Consider the following 23,449-nt stretch of genomic DNA (forward strand, 5'->3'; position numbering starts at 1 on the left):
TGAGTCCCCTTTCTCATCTCTTGAGAAGACACTAACTCGTTGGGACTTCAGAGGGCTCTCGGAGGCAGGAGACAACAATTAGTTTGTTGGGGATGTCAGACAGGAGCTTCAAAGTTTTGCCAGGAAAAATCCTTTCTGACAGATCAGTGCTGACAACGTTGGCAGCTGCTAGGAAAAGTGGAGCTGGAAACACCCTCCGACTCTCGGGAGCAGGGAAGGATTGCAGGACATTAACTCTGTACAGCGGGTCGGGTACTGGTGCTGTTGCTTTTCACTGAAATATATATGGCAAAAACTCAAGATTTCCAGGGGATGAAAGAAAAGTAAGAAACATTTAAAATCAAAAGTTTTCAAGTTTTTTTAGCAAACCTTAATACACAGTCTTTAAAAATTTCCAGAAAGCACATCCTAGCAAGACATGTTTCTCCAGAGTTGAAATGGGTGGCCTTGATCCTTTTTTTAAAAAACTCTTATAGGTATATGGTACGTTTTAATAGTGAAATTGCAAAATGGTTAGTTATTCTTCCCCACGCACAAAAACCAGGAAAATCCTTCGTGACTTTCTGACAGCAGTTACATGTCAAAAACAACTGCACTGAGGTATGTCTGTGTGCATCCCCTTACAGGAAGCCCTGTGGAAGAGCTCTGTTTATAAAACCTCTCTATTTTAACAATCTATCTTGATTTCCTTAGCCTGAAAATAAAAAGATCAGCCATTTCCTTAAGGTAAAAGTCACTGGTCCATCCAGACTTGCTGAAAATAAGCAGCTAGTACCATTTTGTTGATGGATCACAGATCCAAAAAGAGAAGCAATATTTTCCTGTAATCACAGGTTTTTGGAAGGAGGATCTGACAGCAAAACCTGGCAAAGGCTTTGTGAACTTCCAAAAGAGAATCTCAGGACAATTAGTCTCTGTTAAATTGATAGGTAAATGTTATACAACACAATTGCATGCACATGTGCATTGCACATGTTGATATGGCACAATTGTTGGTTTCTTCGGATATGTTACAAAACACAAAAATACATGTTTTATTTTGCTATGGTTAATATGCATTCTTGCTGTTAGTTGGAAGGTACTTAAAATTGTGCTTATTGGTAAACAGTAACATATACACACGCAGTCTCCAGACTCTTCTGTGCTATGAATTAACTAGAGAACTCAGAGAAGCAGAAGCAGCTTAAGAATTTCTAGAAAAGATAAACTCTCAATGCCAATATTCCTAAGTGATAAATCAATAAAAATTTTTTTAGAAAACTTTAGAAATCTTTTGTCTTTATCATCCTATTCCCCAACATGCACATGTGACACAGGATGGTACCTACATGCGTTAGTGTTTCCTTGATAAACTGCAGTGAGCTGGGAATAAATCATGTCATGTTGGTACCGATTCTGCATAAAGAAATCTTCCACTGAACAGCAGTTATTTTAAAAGGAAGAGGAGGGATGAAGTGTATCGATAAGGAACTAAAACAGACCTTTTAAACTCAGGGAGAAAAGGAAATGTTGTGCATTCCGTAGTTACAGATAATTTCACGAGTACGACTTGCTTTGCCAAAAATCTCCTTAGATGCATTAATAGTGCAGTAAAGACACAGCACTAGAGTAATAATTGCACAGTCATTTGCTCACTTTTAAAAACACATCAGTCCAAATAATACCACACTGAGTTATATCCTGCTAGAAGCAGCCCATTAATATCACACACACAAACAAACATACAGCACATCCTGAATAAATCCCAGACTATTGTGAATGTGAGACAGATCTGGTATGTAAAACCCAGCTTAAGAGCTGCAGACTAGAAGTTAGGCCCAGCAGACATTTCTCAGTCCATTGGCTGTTTCAAGTTGCTGTTACTGGGTGGGAGAGGAGAATCAGCGTATGTGGGAAAAAATGCTGTTCAAGTGGGAGAGAAAATATGGTTTTTACTTTCAAAGATACACTAGAACTCAATCAGGCTATTAATCAAATAGATAAAACTGGCACTTCAGTCCCTGCCACTAACAGAACTCTGTGCAGTAACAAAACCTTCTCAGCACACCAGGAGACTCTTAAAATTCAAGCACTCTCAAACTTAGCAGCACCCCTGAGAGCCACAAATTGAGAGAAATTAATTCTGTGCCCCTGCACCCCTCATTACCAGGAAAGCTGAAGTAGGTCAAATGCAAGTTAATCTCTTAAATTCCACTTTTGTACACGGATGTTAAAGCAGCCATTACTTTTGCACTGGCAAATGTCTCCAGGCTAAAGTGCAGAACTTTAATAAACCATAACAGGTCAGTATTGAATATAATGCCAGCTAAATGTTTGCAACATTTTTAAAATTTTTTTTTTCTTTTTTTTACATTTTAGCATTGTCCCCTGAAATGACCACCCCATGCATCACTATAACCAGCATGTCTGAGGAGTGTAAGCTGCACCTAACTGACTATTTGTAATAAGCACCTCATTCTTTTAGAATTAGTAGATGTGCATGTATGTTAAAACAACTTAATTTTTAATCTCAAACATGAAACAATGATGCCAAATAGAATAGCACGTTAAAGATGTTACTGAATTTGTCATCTCAGTAGAGGCAAACACATTTTAAAGGAAAAAAGCCTGCCACTGCAAAAGGAAACAATAACCCCCTTCCATATAGCAACACCTATGTCAAGAGACATCTAGCAAAATTTAAATGTTCTACCCTTCATTTCGGTCCACATTATGCAAAGGTGGATCAGGTGTGGGTTTACAAAGTGAGCAGACTCCTTTGAAATCCAGTCTGGACTCTTTACTGACAGAAAACACCAACATTGTATTTTGATTCCTTCTACTAATACATCAGTCCTGAGTGCCCAACTTTTAAATTGCTTTCCTATGGAACACCATCATGTGTAGGAATACAAAAGGCTGGTGTTACTCCTTTTAAAACTAGTGGCAACACTCTGCCTCCCTCCAGAGTTGCAGTCTCAGCCTGTGTAAATCCACCCACGAGATATAAGAAGAGCCACATTCATCTTGGGCAATTACTCTAATGCAATTGGGAGTTTTTGGGTCATATACCTCCATCAGACCTCACACACAACTCCTGCCAATGCCAAAGGGACTTGCACACATGGGAGGAGCGTGTTAGATTTCACAGTGGGTTCCCTTCTCCTGCAAATTCATCCATGGCCAACATTCCTTCAGACAGTAGCAATTTCATAAAAAAGAATACAGGCCTGTCCTAAACATACCAGATTTAAGTTAAAAACTTAGCAGAGTCACGTAATTTTAGGTCAAAGCCATACCTTAGCATGAGCTTGCCATTAAACATTTCTCCCTGCTCCTAATGGATCTTCAGAAAACACCATTTGTCAGAAATTTCAGCTAATGATCTCCATTTCCAGTGTCAGCCTAAGTTCAGTAGCTGTCTACAGATGGGGTGGCACCTACAAGGAGAATAGTCACCAGGAAAATGTCTTTAAAAATATTTGTCTTGAAGAAAACAAACAAGTCCAGTGCTAATGAAAAAACCCAATGAAATAAAAAAAAATACTGCAAAAGAGGATTGTTTGTATTGTGATAAATACCTATGGCTTTTTGAAATATTGTTTAGATGACTGTAATAATACAATGCTCAAACTCTGCTTCTACCTGTACAGCCTGCACATGCATAGGTAGTTGTAGATTTATTGTTATGATCATGTGTTAGACAGTTGTGTTGATTCTTCCATATCTTTAGAAGCAAGTAATAATGACAATTTTTGGAGGTAATAAAATCTCCTGTGTCGCTTGTATTAATGTATTTCTATCACTAGCTTCTTAGACGCATTTGGAAACAATCAAGTTCGTATTTTAAGGAGCCTTAAGATAAGGTATCTGTAAGCTCTACACTTGGGGTAATTGATCACATTTGTTTCCTGTACGTAGGGCTGACTCCTCTTTCCCTTAAACTTGGCATGTTTCTCATTACCCTATGCCTTGTTAGCCCAGTAGAAATGTTCTACCGTGGTGAGTGAAAACAGGACGATACTATTACAAACCACATCTAATCAGGGATGGCAGCCCTGCTCCATCTCCAGGAACTTTAGCTCCCGTAATGCCTTTCTGCAGAGCCCTCCTAGGGATGGAGGTATGCACTGCTCTTCTGCCAACGGGTTCAGCAGTGCTTCTGGTCTCCAGGCTGGAGTCCTACAAAGCGGTTCTGCTTCAGGATGGGATTGCAGGACCAGAAAAAGATATGACATGTACCACGTTTGGTTTTGTTTCTGATGATGGGAAAGTGTTAGCTCTTCTAGGTAGATTCAGCCTTATTTGTCAAATGCCACATGGTAACATTTGTCTGCAAAGGGTTTTTTTAATTTCAGAATACAACAGTATTTACTTAAAAACAGCCTTGTTATTCATAGCATTAAAAAAAAAAGTCATTAAGCTTTCTCATAGCAAAAGAAAAAAAATATGGGCTTTTTCATGGTCTGTCTTTACATTGGGTTTAGAATGGTACTGTTGGAGCAGATTGTATTCTGCTTAAGTTGAAGAAAAGTCATGGTGCTACATCCATATTTTACCAGCAGAGAATTTGTCCTCATTTATTTTGACTGAAAAACTGCTGTTATGTTATACTGTAAATAGACTGGTCCTGTTGCATGAAAAATACGCAGTGCTGTATTTTTAATTTCCTCTTCTTTCTTCTTTGCATTCCTTCTCCCCCTTTCCTACCAACAGTCAGAACAAGAAAACTTGAGCATTTACCAGAAAGACAGAGAAGCAACTCTACCTCTAAACTCAAACCCATGCTTGTACATGAACCAGCAGGGAGGATTTTAATCAGGCCTGGCTGGCTCTGAGAAATCACCTATGTACTGCACAAAACTGCTGCAGGAAGAGAGGCTGGGAGGAGGCAGGCTTTGGGGTATTTCATTTTACTTGCTAGAGACTTGTTTCTTGTAATATCTCATTTAAAGAGCCAGGGAGTTTTTACCTACTGAGAAAATAGCCTATAACAGCCTTTAAAACTCTTGCAGCTGGCCAGGTTTGGTATTCCAAGGTAAAAGTCTCTTGCAACTAAGAGAACTGCAATGCTTTCACTAAATGATGCAGAACATGTTGCTTATATTCAAAACTAATGTTGAAGCTATTATTAGCAGCACGATCTTCATCTCACTGAAGTTAATATTCTGAATTGGCTACCACTGAAATATTTCACTTTAGCAGAAAGCAAATACTTCATTAGGGAAATGTTATGAGGGATCATTATTGTGTTTAATTGATAGTAAAAAAATAAAATTACTAAGTGGGAAAGAAAATCCTCTACTCACACTGAAAAGAGATCTCATCAAATAATGAAATATTTCTGGGCTATTTCTACTCTGAATTCCTCTCTTTTTTAAATACGCTTTTCATGCTGCATTTATGCAGTTCACTGTAATCTACCTAATTTGTTCCCATGCTCTTTCTGGGCTGTCTTTCCTCTCTGACCATCTAGAGAACTTCACACACTGTCAACCTATCATAGGTGAAAGCTTTTGAAGATCTACTACTTTTCTCCTAGCCTAATAAGGTCAGTGACCTTTCAAGCTCTACTATTTCCTTTTCTATCATTAGCCTGATATGTGCATCAGCTACCTCTCAATTTTCTTCATCTTTTCAATGCCTCACTTCTTCCTTTGGACACTGTCTAATTAGGAACTTAATTTCCTCTTCCCTGATGGCATTTTTGATAATAGAGAGATCCTATTCACCCCAGAATCACAGAGCAGCACTATGATTTCCTGCTCAGGGGTGTCTTCAGGTATGTTAATTAATTTTCATGGTGGCGGCTCTGCCACAAAACCACAATAGACTGACAGCTTATCACTCCTATAGAAAATCCACTGATGGGAAACAGTCCTGCCCAAATTCAAACAGGTTCACTTTGCAGTGAAGGAGGACTGCAGTTGTGGAAGTAGCTAAGGATGAGGCTTTGATGCCCTGCAGAGCCCACGCTGCCTTGAAATCCTTGCTGCAGCCAGCACTGGCTTGTCTGCAGAAAAGGCACCAGCTCTGTCATATCCCCATTCCCCAAACCCCCTGTGCTCCAGGAGAGGAGCTGCCCCTGCCCCACGGTCAGTCATGCCCTTGCTGCTTTTTCTACATGTAAGCAAATGAGAAAGAAGCTCAGTAACACAGGGGTAAAAGAGGCTGGGAAAGACTCTTTTTTTTTCAGGACTGAGATTTTAAAAGTAGTTCCAAAAAGCACACAATTTTTGCATAAGCGATTGTAGGCATGAGAAACGCATTCTGTGGAAAAACCTTCATGTTAATCTAAAAGCAAAATGCAGTCCAAATAAGGTTTCTTTTATGTTTTGTTACACTGTTAAGGAAATTTATGATTTGCTCGGTTTTCTTTACTACTTTTACTACATTTTTCTTTCCGCAGAGTCACTGGCTGGTCTGTAACAAGCCATGTCCTTCCTCCCCAGCCAGGAGGTGTGCCAGGGCTGCTCTGCCATCTCTAAGGTGCTGAGAAATTTTTGGTAGGAGCCCCATAATTACTACTTCATCTATGCCTATCTCTATTGGCTTGCATAGCAAGTGCTGGGAGCAGACATGTGCGTGCTGTAACATCACTGGGGTTGCTGGCATTACATCAGGAAGCGATTTGGCAGCGTCTATTGCGTCTGTCTGGGAAATTTGGGCTCTGCTGCTCAGTCCCTGATAGAAGAGGTGCCAGGGCTGCCCTCGGCGTACCAGGCTGGCAGAGGCAAGGACAGGCCCCAGGGCAGATGCTCGCAAAGCCTCCACCCTGGGACAACGTGGCAAGAGACAGGAGACAGAGTCCCCTATCCCTCCCCATCACCACTTCTTTTTCTGTTTTTTTGTCATTGGTGGCAAACAAATTCATCTATTAAAAAACCCAAACAAACAAACCCAAAAAACCCCCAAAACAACCCTGCAAAGCCTGCAGTCTGCTTGCTGTGTGTCAGGGACAGTTCTGAGGCCAAACTGAGCAATATTGAGGCAGATGCAAACATGAGGTTTCCATTCCCCTTGCACTCATCCTCTCTTGATTTTTCCCAAGCAGCTCTCTGAGATAACCCAGCATAAGACCCGAAGTCCCCAGCAGAAAGCATCACCTCCTGCCGTTAGCACAGCCCCTTCACGCCAGGAGGAAGGGCCTGCTTCGGGGTTTAGGCACTGGGGTGGGACTGGGGTAGCCTGGGCTCCATGCCTCACTTGCCTGAGGATTTCCTGGCACTGAGCAGATTCCCTCACACTCAATGTACCCTCATACCCAGGTAAAAAGCTTGCTGAAGACCGCTGCTAGCACATGCAGAGATTTGTTATCTAAGTCATGCACTTTCTTTATTTTCATCATTCTTTGAAAGCCTCAAAAAGTTAAACATGAGCCTCCCCTGAAACCCCTCACCAGCACCACAGCATCAGTTTCCCTCTTGCACACCTATATCTCAAAACAACCACATTCTTACTTAAATTTTTAAATCAATCTACAAAGTCTCTTATTAATCTTTTGCCACTGAACTAAAATGTTCCCTTCCCCAAACAGTGTCAAAATAGAAACAACTCCGAGACCAAGTGGTGCATCTAGAGACCATGCGTGCTCCTATACGCCTGTGTTTGTGCATTTTCCCTTCCTTTCTTAAGCCAGGGTTTGAGATTTCGGTTATTCTGCAAACAAGACCCAAGAGAGACACAATTAGACTCCCCTGGAGACTGACCCCTTATAGTGCCCACCTGTAGCCGGACCCAGATAGCATCCCAGTGCAATGAATTAGCACTCTAAGCTGATTAGAGCAGCTCTGCACAACTCTATTTTATTGACACAATGAAGAGAGGACAGAAAAGGGCCTGAAATGAGAAAATCATTTCCATGCTGACTGAATTAAAAGAACAAAAGAGCTCCTTGCAGTTGCAGCATTCAATTTGTCGGAAAAAAAGGAAGCCACTTAATGGATCACAATAGATCTGAGCAGACAGATGAAATTTAAAACTTCAGCATAAGTGTGATTACCAGCTAAACATATTCTCAATCATTTCCTCCATATGCATAATTTAGTTGGATTGTTTACTTTGGAGTTTTTTTATAAAAACACGGTGTAAGATGTTATCTTCTAAACATCTTTGCATCCCACTTTTCAGAGTCAGGGAAGGTTGTTGCATTTCCTGGTAATACATTTCATTGTAACAAAAATTACACTCAGTTGTGACTGGGTACATTTCCCTTTCTCCCCTGCTTCTAGAAGCAAATTAATATTTTCAGTGTATGGAAACAAACAATGCAAGATCATCTTACTTAAAAGGAGATCTAAATTGATTATAAATCACATGCATTGTTCTGCTCTGCTTAGAAAAGAATGAATGTACTGCAACTCATATTCTAGCAAAATATATTAGTTTGCGTCACTATAAACAGCCTTCTCATTAAATTTAGGTTTAAGATAACAGTAATAAGACAAGAATACTGACTATTAAAGGGGTTCCTGTGAATGATATATATAATTACTTACAAAATAGATATGCAATTTACTTTGGCATTTTCAAATCAAAATCTACTTGCCTGTATAAGGAAATATACCTTTAAAATAAATAAATTGTGAAATAAATTGAAAACATCAGTATTTTAGGCTCCCTGTCCTCTAATTATGTAAAAGCTTGAATCTGACACAGTCTTAATTCAAAAGAGAAAATCAGCTGCATGTGTAAAAATATTCACGTTTCCCAGTATATATTTATATTTTCTAAGTAATGAAGTATTAAAAACAAGAAAATACTGAGCACAGCCCTGGGAGTGTGTTGGCACATAAATAACATCACTGCAGATTCCTTGGGAGCTAAATATTTAAGATTATGCAGAATGGGGCCCTTATTTTTCTACTCAAAATTTAAAAAGCTTATAGCTTGTTACAATACTTACAAATCAAATATCTCTTGCAGATCCCAAATTCAAAACAGAAGTCATTTTCTGAGCCTTACTATGACTTCAGAGCATCTGAATTGAGATCATTTGCATCAGTTTGCCCTGATGTATATTTTTATTTACTTAACATGTTTTAACCACTTCATTTTACATGCTTTTTGCCATTCAGTTTACAATTTTACCAGCTCCTTTGCATCTATTTCTGAGATTAGGGAAAAAAAAAAAAACAAAACACCAACAAAAAACCCCAACAAAACAGTAAAGGAATTTCAGTTGTTTATAAACCCCCTATTTTGAAACTGATACCCTGCTAAAGAGAAAACTGAGTACTGGTAAGATTCACTTCTGCTGGCTGCTATTACTGATTTGACTAAGCATCTCACAAGGGTAAATACCCAAATCATTCAGGGAATGACTGACACAGTATGACATGTGGTTAACAGCCTTACCATGCATGCGCTTTGCTTTCAGAAATTTTACTGATGCCAACATAACCTTTCAAATATTTCAGATTATAATTTTTCCACACTCTTAAAAAAAACTTTTACAGCCATGTCTGAACTATTCAAAAGATTCCCGACTGGAAAGGTTACTGTAACCTTTCCCCCCCATTTTTTTTTTTCGTAGATTGATTGAGCTAAGAGTTTTCTCTATATATATATATATAAAAAAAAAAGCCATGTATAAAGCTTTGGGATATTTTAGCAAACTCAACGTAGTGTAACTTTGCTGACAGCTTGTCACATTTCACTGACTGTCTGTCTGGGATCCTGCGATAACATCTGCATTCACTCAGGGCGAGAGCTTACCCTAAGACAAAAAAGTGGGTCCTGCCACATAATGCTCCATCATTCTGTCAGTTCTGACATGGCATCTGAATTTTTTTGAATCACTAAACACTTTTGGGACTCTGGTCCTTATTATCTTTCCTTAGTTTCTATACTCACTCGGCAATGCTGAAAAATGTAAAATGTGCAAACAAGGTAGTGGACGGCCAGGGCTTTTTGTCGTCTAATCCTCAGCCCCTCATTCATGCTCACTGTTAATCTCTTAAGACATTATAAAACTGTTAGACAAAGAAATGTGAATACCTCTGCTTCTCAGCAGAATGGGAGGAAACCAAGGAAAATCTGGATCATGCTAAGCTTTTCTTTTCACCACAGAAATGGTAACTTAAACCTGTTGCATCAAATTATTTATAATTCCCAACACTAAGGCTTTTTTTTTTTTTTTCCTTCTTCAGCACTACAGAGCAACCCTGGCAATACCACAGGAGGGGGAATAGTACTGTTGAATTTTCCAAACACATCAAATGTGTCTGTCACATATAAAAAAATTATACAAAACCTGTCAGAATAAGGGCAAACTCGGTTTTAATCCCTACACTGTTTAATGTTTGGCAGGGCACACAGCTCAGTTCTGTCAGGGCTGCTTGAGACCCACTTCGGGGAATTTCTTTGCCAGGGAAGGACTGGGGACTCAGTGGCAGTGGGTTTGGTGGGGAGGGCTTGGGGGGGCAGACCCAGGATGGGGTACAGCATGGGTGTCCCCAGGCTGGCTGGAGGTTTCCTGGCTGGATGGGATGAGGGCCCCATTTCACATTAATCCAGCTCTGTTTAGAGCCGTCTGCTATTTCAGGTCATCATTTCACTCCTCCTGACTCCCACTGCTTCGGGGGCATTAGCATGGGGACAAAAGCTGCTCAAGCACCTATTCTAAACCCATTCAAACTCAAACCCACTAAAAATCACACCCAAAATGATACTGTTGCAATCAGCTAAATTTTATTCAGGAATGCTGGGACTGAAAACCAGAATTTTCATCTTCTGCTTGTGCATTGTTGTCATGGGTGGTGAGAGCAGATAGTCAAGTCTTAAAAATGCTCCAGAAGCACAAAAGTATTTGAATGCAAATGCCAAACAAGTCACACTTACCGAGCCAAATCCCTACCATGAGGGTTTCTTTACAGACACAGCAGCTTCTGTTAAAGTTGTAATTTTCAAATAATTATTTAAACTAGTGTGAAAACAGGGCATCATTATTTCTGCATAAAACACATGTTTTATTCGGCTTCAGTTGCATTTGTGGGAGGGCGCAAGCTTTGAAGACAGAAGTTGAGACGTTGCCTTTTCGTTACAAAGCTAGCCATTAAATTTGGGAGATGATTTGAGAAAATAAACTTTTGAAAGGAAGTAGTGGGGCCCCACACTGGTAGGGGCTGCACTGTTTTGCCAAGGGTGAAAGTGGTGATATTTCTAGCAGAGGAAAGAGTCTGTGGGAAGGTACAGGCAGACTGCATCCCTGAGAGCAGTGAAGCACCAAGACTAGATGGGCTGAAGGACACCGAAATGTTGACATAAGGAGAGCCAAGATAGGAAAGGATGCAGCAGAAAACAAATATATGCAGACACTAAAAGGCAATCAGAGCCTGGTTAGTAAACTGTGTACACAGTTAATGCCAGAGGCAAAGATGACCATTATGGCAGTGACCTGGTGAAAAAAAAAGTGAGGAAGATGAGAGCCAGGTGTAAGGGACAGAGAGGGGCTGGGCAGAAGGAAATTACAGGGTTTTTCACGAGGCTGAACAAGGATCCCAGCCAACTGCAAGGTTTTGGGATGATGCGGAGGACAGTAGCACTAGCTATGGGAAGAGGAGGAAAACAAAGATGAAGGAAGAAAAGTGAAGTGCACTGCCTGGGATCAGCATGTCAAGGGAAATGCATTTTGAGACCGCAGATCTTCAAACAAAAAAGAAAAAAAGACCTCTTTGCATAGAGGGCATGACTGGGGGGAAACTGTAAAATATTGCCCCCTGTGCAAAAGAGAAGACATATTTCAAAGGGCATGGCAAGGCACTGTAGCACGTCACTGCTCTCCCTGGGCATCAGCACCATCTTCCTCTGTAAACAGAGAGTTTGGTAGGATCATTTCTGGTTTTAGCTTTAAAGGAAGACAGAGAAACAGGTTTATCCTCCTTGTCAGCTGCTCATTTGCATGCTTACGCACATAGGTATTCCAAATAGGTAGATGCCAAGTTAACACTAGCAAGAAAAATTATTTTTGCCATGTTCACATGCAAATTTTGGCTTTTGAAGAGCTTATCACTAGATGACTGCTTAAAATTTGGCTTTAAGAATATATATAAAATTTTATATATAAGTAAAGAATATTTTCTGTAAATGCAGTAATGATGAAGCTTTCCCATACCCAAGCTTCCATTTTCCCATCCCAGAGAGATTTACATTTTTGCACAAAATCAACACTACTGCCATGGTTTTGAAATACCTGCTGTTGGAAGCAACAGAAACTGTGACTGAAAGTCTCTTGGAAAACATGAATATTAAAAGATTTAATTTGGAATAAAATACCCATAGAGTCATAACTACACTTTTTGAAAGCCAATTTACCACTCGAGGCCATTTCAAGAAGATCAGAGGACACTGAAAGTTACTCTTGGAAATCCTGAACAGCTACACACCAGGTCGCCAACACAGCACGTAACAAGCCCGCTCTGTCCATGCTGCTAATACACTTCAAGTGTAGACTAAGAACAACACTTTGGGAAACCCACTACACACAAGAGACCCTTTACGCTGTAGGCTTCACATGATGAAATATTATTGCCTTTTGTGGGATCTTTTACATCTTTCCACGCTAAATACTGGGACTGTATTTTAAAAGGAAGGGCTACTTAACATTTGTAAATTTTTTTCCAAATTAATGCTTATTGTATGTACCAAAGTTAACACGATCACATAAAATCGGCCTGGATGATGACAATCTATGTCTTCACTCCTGTGTGTGCCACCTGCTGTTCAGCTAGGAGTCATGAGGGCTGTCACGTCAATAAAACACCATATTAATACTCTCTGAGGTAGAAATACCTTATTAGCCAATTATTGGTTTTTATTCCTTCTTTCCAAATATTTTTTATACCATTTTAAAGAATACATCCCAATCTGCAGGCTCTAGCAAGCAGGAGTGGGGTTGTTTGTTTTGTTTTTAAAGTTTAGTGATGTCTTTATTAGACCAAATGCCGAGATTTCAAGGGTACTGTTAAATCATGTAGCGGTTTAAACACCAAACCTCAGTGCTATATCCTCTGAAGTGCATCTGTTCATTTGGGTTAATAAGCATTTTGCCATACGCTAACTCCTGTCTTCATTTGTTTCTGTTTAATGATGACTGTCTCCTCCTGCGCACATGTATGCTCCTCTCTCCACTGCTTGTTGAGCCATCAAGACACACCTTTGTTTCATTTAGTATGCAATTTTCACCTCTGACCCAAGAAACTAGTCTTAAGCTTCCTGAACTTTATTGCCTGTTAATAGACTGCTGGCTTTCTTTTCAGCAGTCATAGAAATGGTGGAGAGACATTTAATTGAAAAGAGGGACAAAGCTACAGCCTGAAAGGCAAAGTCAGTAGGGTTTTAAAAAAAAAAAATTAAAAAATCCAGAAACAATATGTTTGAGGAGCTTTGGATATTCTTTACAAGTTTGTGCCTCTTTACACAAATAAGACAGACATCATTGATTTAATTATCTTCCCAGGGAACAATGGTATAATACTCTGAATGGTGCTAAATGATTGATCTGGTAATTCATCTTCTGCTAACAACTATCTATGCATTTTGTTTCTCTCCAGTCCTCAGACCAAGGACATTAGCAGCAATGTCACAGAGCAGACCTGGGCTTTCATAAAACACCCACAGATGCTCTTTCCTGCCAGTATTTAGGGACACATGGTTATAATTTTGTCTGTACTTCTTTGTCATAGATTACTTTTAACTACATCTGCTCAATTAAAATAAAAGACACAGCTAGAGCCCATCAGCTTTGTATCAAAAGTAGTCTTTTAATGAAATAGGGAGATTTAATTTTGTAAGCGTTCTGATGAGTGAGAGATACATTTCTGTTTTTTCAGAAGTTCTCTGTTTGGTGAATAGTTAGGAAAGGACATTATTACAGCATAAGGATATTATTGTACATGGAAAGGCATTATTAAAAGTGATTTATTGTTCTGTGTTAGGAAACTTATAGGAAAAGTCTGATAATATATTAAACTTGTTTATTATGGACTTCATATAATTTTTGAATAATGCAGCTTTTTCTTTTGACAAGAGCAATAAACTCTGCTGGTATAGACATACGTTGATTATCCCAAGTCAACTGTGTTGCTTAAAGAAACATGCCCAAACAATCAGCTTTTGACAGCTGCATCTCTTGTTATTTACAATAGCCATCACAGTAATAACTCACCATTTCTATATTAATAAGGCAGTGAAATTTATTATGATGGTATTGAAAAGTTATTAAGTACTGCATCCCAAGTGACAAAGTACCACAGCACTGTCACTATCCAAAAGCAGTTGCCCATCCATCACAAAGCTTTCCAGATGGTCCTGCATCTTTATCGCTCCCAGGTTGGTGACATCACCTGTTCACCCACTCAAAATTGATGATGAAAGCAAACAGATCTATCTTACTTACATTTACCAAATCAATTTAATTTTACAGGCCATGGCTTAGTGACATATTGACTGTTTTCCTTAATGGCATCTACTGTACTTAATGCAAAGAACTCATCTTTGAATCCTGACTTGCATAATGTGGCATTTCATAATAAATTTTTTATAACATGCTTATTTAATGGGAAGAATTATGATTGTTTGTCAGTTCTATTAGATACAATTATTACTCTCTTCAGTTCTACCTTTTTCATTTTTCTTTTTGATGTTGTCCATCTTAATGGCTAAATTCAATTTACAGTTTTTGTCTTTTAAAGGGACATCTGGCATATCTCACAATTATTTTCCTTCATATTTTGATAATCTCACAGATCTACCCCAATGTCAGCTTTTCTCTCAGTTTATTTAGTGCTATTACCTGTTTGGACAAAGTGTTACTGAACTCAAATAAAATCTAGCCAGGTCATGTTTGAGTAAATAACCACCTGATTCTGAAGAGGAATACACATTCCTGAAACATCCCCCCAGTTCTGCTCTAAAGAAGGTAACAAAACTTTCTTCTCCCCTTCCTATTTTTAAGTCCACTTAACCTTTATGGTTTCACTCTGCTTCCCTCAGGAGTTAATGCTCCTCCTGATTAAATTAAAACCTCAGTGGCTTTGTGGGGAACACATATACAGACCTACAGAGGAATTTCTCTGACTTTAGACTATGCCATGAAAAAGGCAATTTCCTGCCCCCAAGGTCAAGGACACAGTGGAACATCCACTGCAGGTAGAGAACTAGTCAATTCTACATAAACCATTTCAGGTTTAATTGACACAAAAGTTTTATGTGAGATTTCACAGCCATGCCACACCAGCACTCACTCAGCCTCCTGCACCAGCCCAAAACCTTTTCCTGATACTGTTGTCACGTTGACTTTGGGTTGGCTCAGCAACTAATCAGCCCCATGAGCAGCAGCCCTGGTGCCAGAGCTGGCTCAGGACAGGGACAAACAGCACCTCCCTTCTGGCAGCCACTACTACCCCCCCGGCTACCTTGCGTGATAGGTTTGAATGTTTTCTGAGAATAGCTCCACTGTAGAGCCAAAAAGGGAGCTTTGCAGATCTTGTTTGCGCTTCCCTTCCAGTGAGCAGCAGCTTTGCCTGAGCAAGGGAAGGTTGTGGTCTTTGTCCAAAAAAAAAAAACAGAGCATCACATCCCACAATGTGAGACTCTGTTTAATCGTGTTAATCAAAGAATTAAGAGAATTGAACAATGGAAGGAACAGTAGGAGAAAGACAACAGCAGACTGCTCTGTGTTGTCCCCATATCCTAATCCATGTGAAACAACCCAAAGGACCAACAACTCCCCTTTGCTGTCAATATATTTAATTCAAACTGAATGACAAGTCCACCTGCTTGTATCTCGCTATTCGAGGACCTGATGTTGGCTCACTTGTAATTATAAACTGTCTGTCCTCTGGGCAGGGAGAAAGATGGTGTTAACAGTCAGGTAGCTGGTCAGGGTATACAACTGACATCACTTCTTAGAGCAACACTTTGCTCATGAAGTGTCTGTCTACCTTGCTATCGGCCTCCTATTGCTGTGGTAGCATCTGATTTAGTCACAGCCTCATCACAAGACACAGATGCAAACAACAGAAGAATTCAGACTGGTAACATCAGCAACACCACAAATAATGTCTTTTTTGTACGCAACTTTCAAGGGTCTGTCTCAAGCACCCTTGTGCATACTCACCCCAGGCAAGATATATGGCATGAACTCCATCCTATGTGGCACTGAACACTATGTCCCTAACAGAGAACTAACACAGCAGCTAAGCACATGCTTAACTCAAACACCTGGGTAATCCTGTGGATGATAAGCCCATGCCTAAGTGCTTTATTGGATCTCAGCCAGAGTGCTCTACGCCTTGCAAAGCTGAGCTCCAAATGGGATAAAACATCACCTATGCATTGACGAAAAGGTAAGGATGCAGCTGCCAGAAGTGGATGGTCTGGTGACCTGGGGCAGAATATGCTATCTGCAAAACTAGGTTGGTCTTGTAGTGATTAAAAAGTATTCCTGCCCCCCACTATAAAACAAATTATTCCTTTTAATTCCAAGTAACAGAATAACCCACATTCTTATTCCCCCTTTTGCTTCAATAAAAATGTTGCGAGGGTTCCTGGAGTCCCTATACTGATGAAATCCATAGGCAAGGAATCTATTATACTTCCCTGCTTTCCAACAACCTGGTTGAGTGTAGAACTGCTTTACATGTTAATGGTCTTAAAAACAATTCAAGGAAAGGTCAAGATTTGGTCTGTAAAAGTCACTGCAGTGTGAAAGAGTCAGACAACAGCAGAAAATTAAGGGCTTTTTTATTTAACACTAGAACAAAGTCCATATCCCAAAGAAAAATATTCAGAAGTGATGAAGTCTTTGTTACTTTTTCCTTTTTGAAAAAGATATAATCTACTCCTCTCTCCCAGTGAGATTTCATTGACTACAAGGGAGTTATTTCCCTCAGCACTGTCATCATTTATTAAGAATAGCTTAAGAAGAGTTTTAAGACGTGTCAATCCCATGTGTAGTTATTTAGAAGATGCTACTTTTTGTGGTTTTTATAAAAACTAAAAAAAAAAAAAAAAAGACACAGATGCTGCTTTCAAATTCCTGACAAAGATTCTCCCGAGGACCCAAAAATAGGGGATAAGATCTATACGTAGACAGGAATCAGCTGGTAACTCCCGCCGATAGCAGTAGAAGTTTTTGGATGCTAAGAGCAAGAAAACCAAGCTATCAGTTTAGGTGCTACAACCTGAATTTGGGAGCATATACACCAGATTCCAACTCTAAAAGCCTATACCTTTATTTTTTGTAACATTAATTTTCATAATGTTAGATGGTACACCTAGAACCAGAATCTCAAATAAACCTAAATTTAAATTTAAAAAAAAAAGCCAAAAGAAAGCCAGAGTGCAGAATTGAAACTTAAAATTGTAACTATTTCAGTCCCTATAAACCAGTGGGAAGCCTGTACTCTAGAACAGTTTTTAGCAAGTTGTGCAGCTTTCCCCAAAGACTCACGTCAAAAATGTTAGAGAAGTAAACAAATAGCCAAATGGCCTCCTAATTTCCATTTAGAAGTAATAGCATCAATTCAAGAATACTCTACGAAGTCTGAGATGTTTTTCAACCTCACTGTCATGACAGGAAAATATACTCTGCTCTATAAACAGATTATATGCTGCTTTATAAAGCTCTAAAATATTTACTTCTGTGACAAGTTTGATTTATATTAGAGTTTATTGCTCCTGTTTTTGCCTTCCTAGTAAAGAAATACAAGTTTAGGATAAAAAGGCCCATGAAGAAAGTGTCCCTATGAATGAGGCTTTGAGTTTACTATAGCAGTAAGAGACCTGAATTTGAATATCCAACATACTCCGGAAGATGCCGGTTGAAGATAGGTGCATGTGCTTTGGTGACCTATTCAAAGGCTTTCTTTGAAATACTCTCTCAGTTGTTTTTCATAGCAGGGCATGAACCATGATGAAATCACTAAATTTGTGTTCCCTTGCTTTTGTTTAAAAAAAAAAAATTACTGCCATCCCTTAAAAGCTTGTTTTCTTTGTTGATTAAGACGCAGTCAATTTTCCCTTTTCAAACAACCACAGAGCAACAGCCTCCCAACCCCCTTGGATATTCGGGCTGCCGGCAAATACTAAAACCTCGATGACAAACTGCAAAAAAGCTCGACCTTTCCCCTTGTCCGGTGACCCCCTGTTCGATTTGTACTTTAGCTAACCAATACCTGATTAGATAATGCTCGGCTCTAGACCCACAAAATGAGATAAAATTCAAATTTATGGCTTTTCATTTAAACTGGTCTGCAGCACTCTAATCATGACCCAAGCACAACTATATCACAACAAATTCTCTTTGTCCCAGAGTGTGTTTTATGGCTGAAGTATATAAATGAACACAATAGACATTGTTTTCTTGGACTTGCTCCGACAAAACTCTGTGTCAATGGCATAGGGAGTCTTGCTATAGGGAATGTAGGAACAGACCCCATGAAATTCCTCAACCTTCTGCAGCAAATTTTTCTTTATCATCAACTACCTGGATGCAAAATTTAACAGTAGCAGTTCCTCCAACTTCCACTTCTCTCCTGAACACTACAGGCTAACCCTAGTATCACAAAAACTGGAAGTCAGAAGCATCCCACAGCTGGAAATACCCAAAACCATGACAACATTTTGCAGGGGAATAAAAATGTCCTTTCCAAAAATGTTGTTACAGTCTGAATTTGTGTGTAGCTATAAACTCTTCCCTGCAATGTGCATGGAGGGTTTTGGTTTGAAATTTTCTAGTTTAACAATCTAGGCTACTAAGCAGTCCTAAACAATTGCAAAAAAAGCAGCAAATCTTTCATAGCAAAAATCAGTAATATATGCAGCATCAGAAAACAGCTGAGGAAGATGCTCAACTTTCTTTTCAAAAACATTTTAATATGTTTATACTAATTATATTTCTGAAAAGAGATTCTTTATCATCTTTAAAAGTCAAACACCATTGTACATTCAGCATTTCACTTTAAACTCAGAAAAATGCAGATAAAACAGAAAGATGGATTTTTCCAATAATTTAGTCATCCTCACTGTAGCCATAGGGGAGTCTATTCAAAAGAATTTAATAAGTACACAAGCATTAGCAATGTTGCAACCTCACTATGTATTTCTCTGAGCAATGCACATGTGAGGTGAAGAAATAAGTAAGCCAGGACACAGCACAATGTTTTCTTTGGCCTGCAGGACCAGCGAGCAGTTTGAGCACGTTGAGACATCTCACCTTTTGAGGCCACCAGACACAGCTAACCTCTGTAGCACCATCAACTATTCTCAGAATCTCATATAATCAAACATAAGAGAATATAGTGACAGTATCTGCATCAGTGCAACTCACTCAGCAAGCATCACTGTGGAAAGATTTTTAAGCCTCTCATACTACAAAGTCACTTAAATCCACAGTCAGTACTATACAGAAACTTTGGTTCCATCCTTCCTCCATTTAAAACACAATAATGAAATTTCACCTTGATACCAGCAACAGCAGACTGAATTGCCTGTCTGTTAACTGACTTATTGGCACCCAGCAGGACAAGTGTCCTGTTTCACTAAAATGCCCATTCAGGCAGAAAAACTGACACCAGAAAATTTAAATTCCCAAGACCATACTTAAACCTCAATAAATGATACCTTTCCCTCACCATCCCATGCTTCCTTTGACACTACCTGAGCCCACAAACCAGTAACAGTTTCTTTCTCCCTTTTTTATCCCAAGGAAACGGTGGTTTCCAGAGCAGTGTGATGATGAGCATCTGGACTGAAATGGGCACTAGTAAGGTCTTCTCCAGCAATACCAGGACCCCCCACATCCGTCCTTTAGCCTTAACCTTCACTACATGCCATTTTACTCATTGCATAAACTCTGGTAACCAATATTTCTTTGTCTCCCTTCAATTACAATAAATGTACTTAACCCTCTTGTTGGAAAAATATTCTGTTTCAAGCTACCCTGAGTACCACAGAGTACTTCTAGATGAGTGGCCAAGTTGCAGAGGAACTCAACTGTTGATTTTGTGTGATTTTGCTCCAACACTTTTCAATAGCTTCTCCCCAGCTGTCCCAAATACATAACACTCTTCAAATGGCACGAGTCCTGTAGCTTGAAAGGGATTCAATCTGCCAGCTGGGCTTCCAGCACTATCAAGATAGGCATTTTTTGTCTGGATTTTTTTAGACCCCAAAACCTTAAATATTTTAAGCAGGAAAACTAGTCTCTAACATTGCAGCATATTATCAGCATCTAAGGGTGTGAAGATCAAGATGAGTTTCCCTCAATTTTAGTGGGGTTATCCTACACTACACCACCTGAGGATCCAGTCTAAAATACCCTAATTTTGGAATATGTTAAACCTGCAAGTACAACCATGTCTCAGCAGTTTTGCTCTAATTTCTGTTATCAATATCTGAGCTTGATTGTGGTGTGGTTAAAGGTCAGATTTTATGGTTTCCTGGTGCCTTTTTCAAATAATAAAGATTTTTCACCAGCAATTATATTGCATCAGGGTCTCTTAACTCGATAGAGTGCTGCCAAGTCTATAATTTCTCCTGACACTATTCTGTCATATTGTCACAGGTCTCACAAGAGTTTAAACAACTGGATGGAAAGTTTGGAATGAACTCACCAAGTATTTATAGACAGTTAAGAGCAAATAAAACCCTTATTTTCCACCATATCTGCAAGGCTCTACTCCACAGTGAAACTCCATTTTTCCTGGGAAAATGAACCTCCCATCTCTCCAGAGGTCAGTCAGGCCCCTGGAGAGCCATGCAAACCCTGCACTTCTCTCCTTATCAAAAACCAAAGGAAACGTACAGATGGAAAGCTGAGATTGCACTCTGTTTCTACAGCACATTGTTAAAACTATGAATAAAACCATGCGAGAACATTTGTTACACCATAACACCACTGGCACCGTCTACCACTTGAGGTCTAAAGCCCTGACCTGGCCATGGACCTGCAGCTCAGCCAGCTCCATGGTGATATCACAGCAAGGAAAACACATCCCCGAAGGCAAGGAAAACAAGAGGCAACCACTGTACTCGCCAAAGGAGGCCTTGAGCTCCTTCAGGAAAAGCAACAATTCGCAGAGCATCTGCAGAAGTAACATGAGCCACATCATCCCGATGTGTACTAGGTTTGACATTAGCATTCAAACATACTTCACAAAATGAATGCCAAAATTCCCATTAAGATAAATGGAAGCAAGATCAAACCCCCAGCTTTCAAAGTCCAAGTAGCACAAGGTTCTTCAATAGCAATTTTATCCACACACTGTTAGATTGTAGGATAGTTCTAATCATTGTTGACAAAGTGGCGATTCACAACCCTGAAAGCAGCACCCAGTTTCTTTTCAAACAGATAGTGAGGTGTCATTTGCAAATCCCTCACCCACAGACATACTGCAGGACTGTCCAAGAGCAGAATAAAATTGATACAGAAGTGTTCCAACAACGCAACTTCTTCCTCTCTTTCCCCAAAAGAAGCATCACCTGCCAATATCCACCAAGACAGATTTCATGCATGAAGAGCAACAATTCCTGCCTTTAATTTACACTTTTTTCCATCCAGAAAGCCCTGAAAGGCCACAGAGCAGTCTTCGTGCACACAAATATCCCCTGGCTACTGGAGGATAGGACTCAAATTCTGCAAATATTTCTGTGTTTATAGACACGCAAGAGAGATCAACAGACCAAAAGAATGTACAGTGTCTTACCTCCCAACCGTAACTGGGATCTTTAAGGTGTGGCCGCTGCTCTCCTACAAAAGGGCCAAATTTTTCCCCCGCTTCAATCTTCCTTTTGGTCCATATCCCTAATCCTGCTCCAGGAATGTTGGATTCTCGGAGCTCAAACTCTGAAGGAATGGGAATGTCATCGGGAATGTATATCGGAGCCTTGTAAGGAGAGCTCTCCTTCGGCGTGAAAGCTTCACTAGAGGTTGCTGGAGAAGATGGCTCCTGAATGCTGACGGATGTTGGACACTGGATGTTTGCAGCCTCTCCATCAGCTTCTGGCACTTCCTCCAAAGGAAGTTCAGGAAAGCTTTCATACAAACATTCATCACCTGGAAAATAAAGCCAAACAGTAGGATTTGAAATATCCTGACAGATTTTGCATATGAAACCCTTTCAGCCTGCACATGAAACAGAGAGGACAGTTTGGTAGGCGGGTGGCACCTTCATCAATCACTAGTCCTGCAGCAGAGCCTCACCCTGGAAGGAGCTGAGTCTTCCCTGTTGTAGGCCTGGGGGTACACAGCGTTTCTCAATATTCCTGACATCAAAAGTGGTTTACATCATTGAACACAAGTGAGGGAATTGCATACAGATGTATATGCAGGCACACCCTATTGTCCAATCTGGTCCGGATATAGCGCTTTGCATTGCATACTCTTTGAAATTACAATTGAAAGCCAGCATTATATGTTACAACTGAAATCTAAGTGAAGTGAAAAGCAGGAAAGCTTTACTGGTCTTTCAGAGAGACAGATTGAACCTAAAGTAGCCAAAATTAAGTTTGATGGCCTCCAATTAGTCTTTGGAGGAAAGGATCCAGCCTACCACACAACTCTTGGCAAGAACCTCAGCTGATGTAAATCAGTGTCTTTCCATTGACCTCCAAGAAATGCAATGGTCTAAAATAAGTTCAGGATCCAAACAGCACCTTATAGAGAACATAAACCTTCTCCTCTTACAGTTACAAAAAAAAAAAAAAAAACCTGGGACAGATCCAAAACACATTAAAAAAACCTTCATCTCTGGGGCTTAGCCAGCAAACAAAAAGAAAAAAGAAAACTCACTGTTTTTGACAGCTCAAAATGTAAGGCTGATTGTAAATTCCTTTTAGTCAAAAAACTCTGAGTGACTTCAGCAGGGACTTTAGCTGCACCAGCAATACGGTACTCAACCCAATAATACATGCAAAAGGAGCAAAAAGACAAACTAACCAAAAAACTTCTTAATTATTTGCAGTCATTTAACTTTATTAATGTTACTGTAGTTTTCTTACACACCAGAACTCATTCCACTTAATTCTAACCTAAATAGGAGTACTAAATAGGAATACTATTCTCCTAGGAATGAAGTTGAGAGATTGGGTATTTAAGATCTGAGCACGAGGATATTTGCATAACATGGTTGGCCCAGAAATTAAAGCGTTACGCTGGGCTTGGCGTTCAGAATGACTCCGTTTCAGTGAAGAAACAGGAAACTTTAAAATGTTCTTTCAATTTCTTGCTCATTTAAGAAACTATCCATGGTAGATTAGCACCGTATGCCTTTTCCACTGGAAACTGGTCATAGCCCATTATCTCTCACATCTTTGTTACATATTATCTCACAGTTTTATATCTGTACTTTCATGCTTCTGGTACTGCCTAAGACAAACACTGGGACATAACAAATCATTTGAATAGATTGCTCCCATCACATGACTGGCAAACTGGATTCTTCATCTGTGAGCAATTTATTCACAG

General features: G+C 39.6%; 1 protein-coding gene across 6 annotated transcripts in view; it reads right to left on the bottom strand.

Annotated features, from left to right (window-relative positions):
- MECOM (MDS1 and EVI1 complex locus) overlaps positions 1 to 23,449 on the bottom strand; it is a 345,512-nt gene that overhangs the window by 171,011 nt on the left and 151,052 nt on the right. For all 6 annotated transcript variants that reach the window (XM_074878469.1, XM_074878467.1, XM_074878468.1 and 3 more), the window contains exon 2: positions 21,690 to 22,039. In XM_074878469.1, the coding sequence (XP_074734570.1) occupies positions 21,690 to 22,039 (350 nt within the window). The remainder of the gene's footprint in view (positions 1 to 21,689; positions 22,040 to 23,449) is intronic.

This window comes from Strix uralensis, chromosome 9 (genome assembly GCF_047716275.1).
Source record: "Strix uralensis isolate ZFMK-TIS-50842 chromosome 9, bStrUra1, whole genome shotgun sequence".
NCBI classification, from domain to species: domain Eukaryota; kingdom Metazoa; phylum Chordata; class Aves; order Strigiformes; family Strigidae; genus Strix; species Strix uralensis.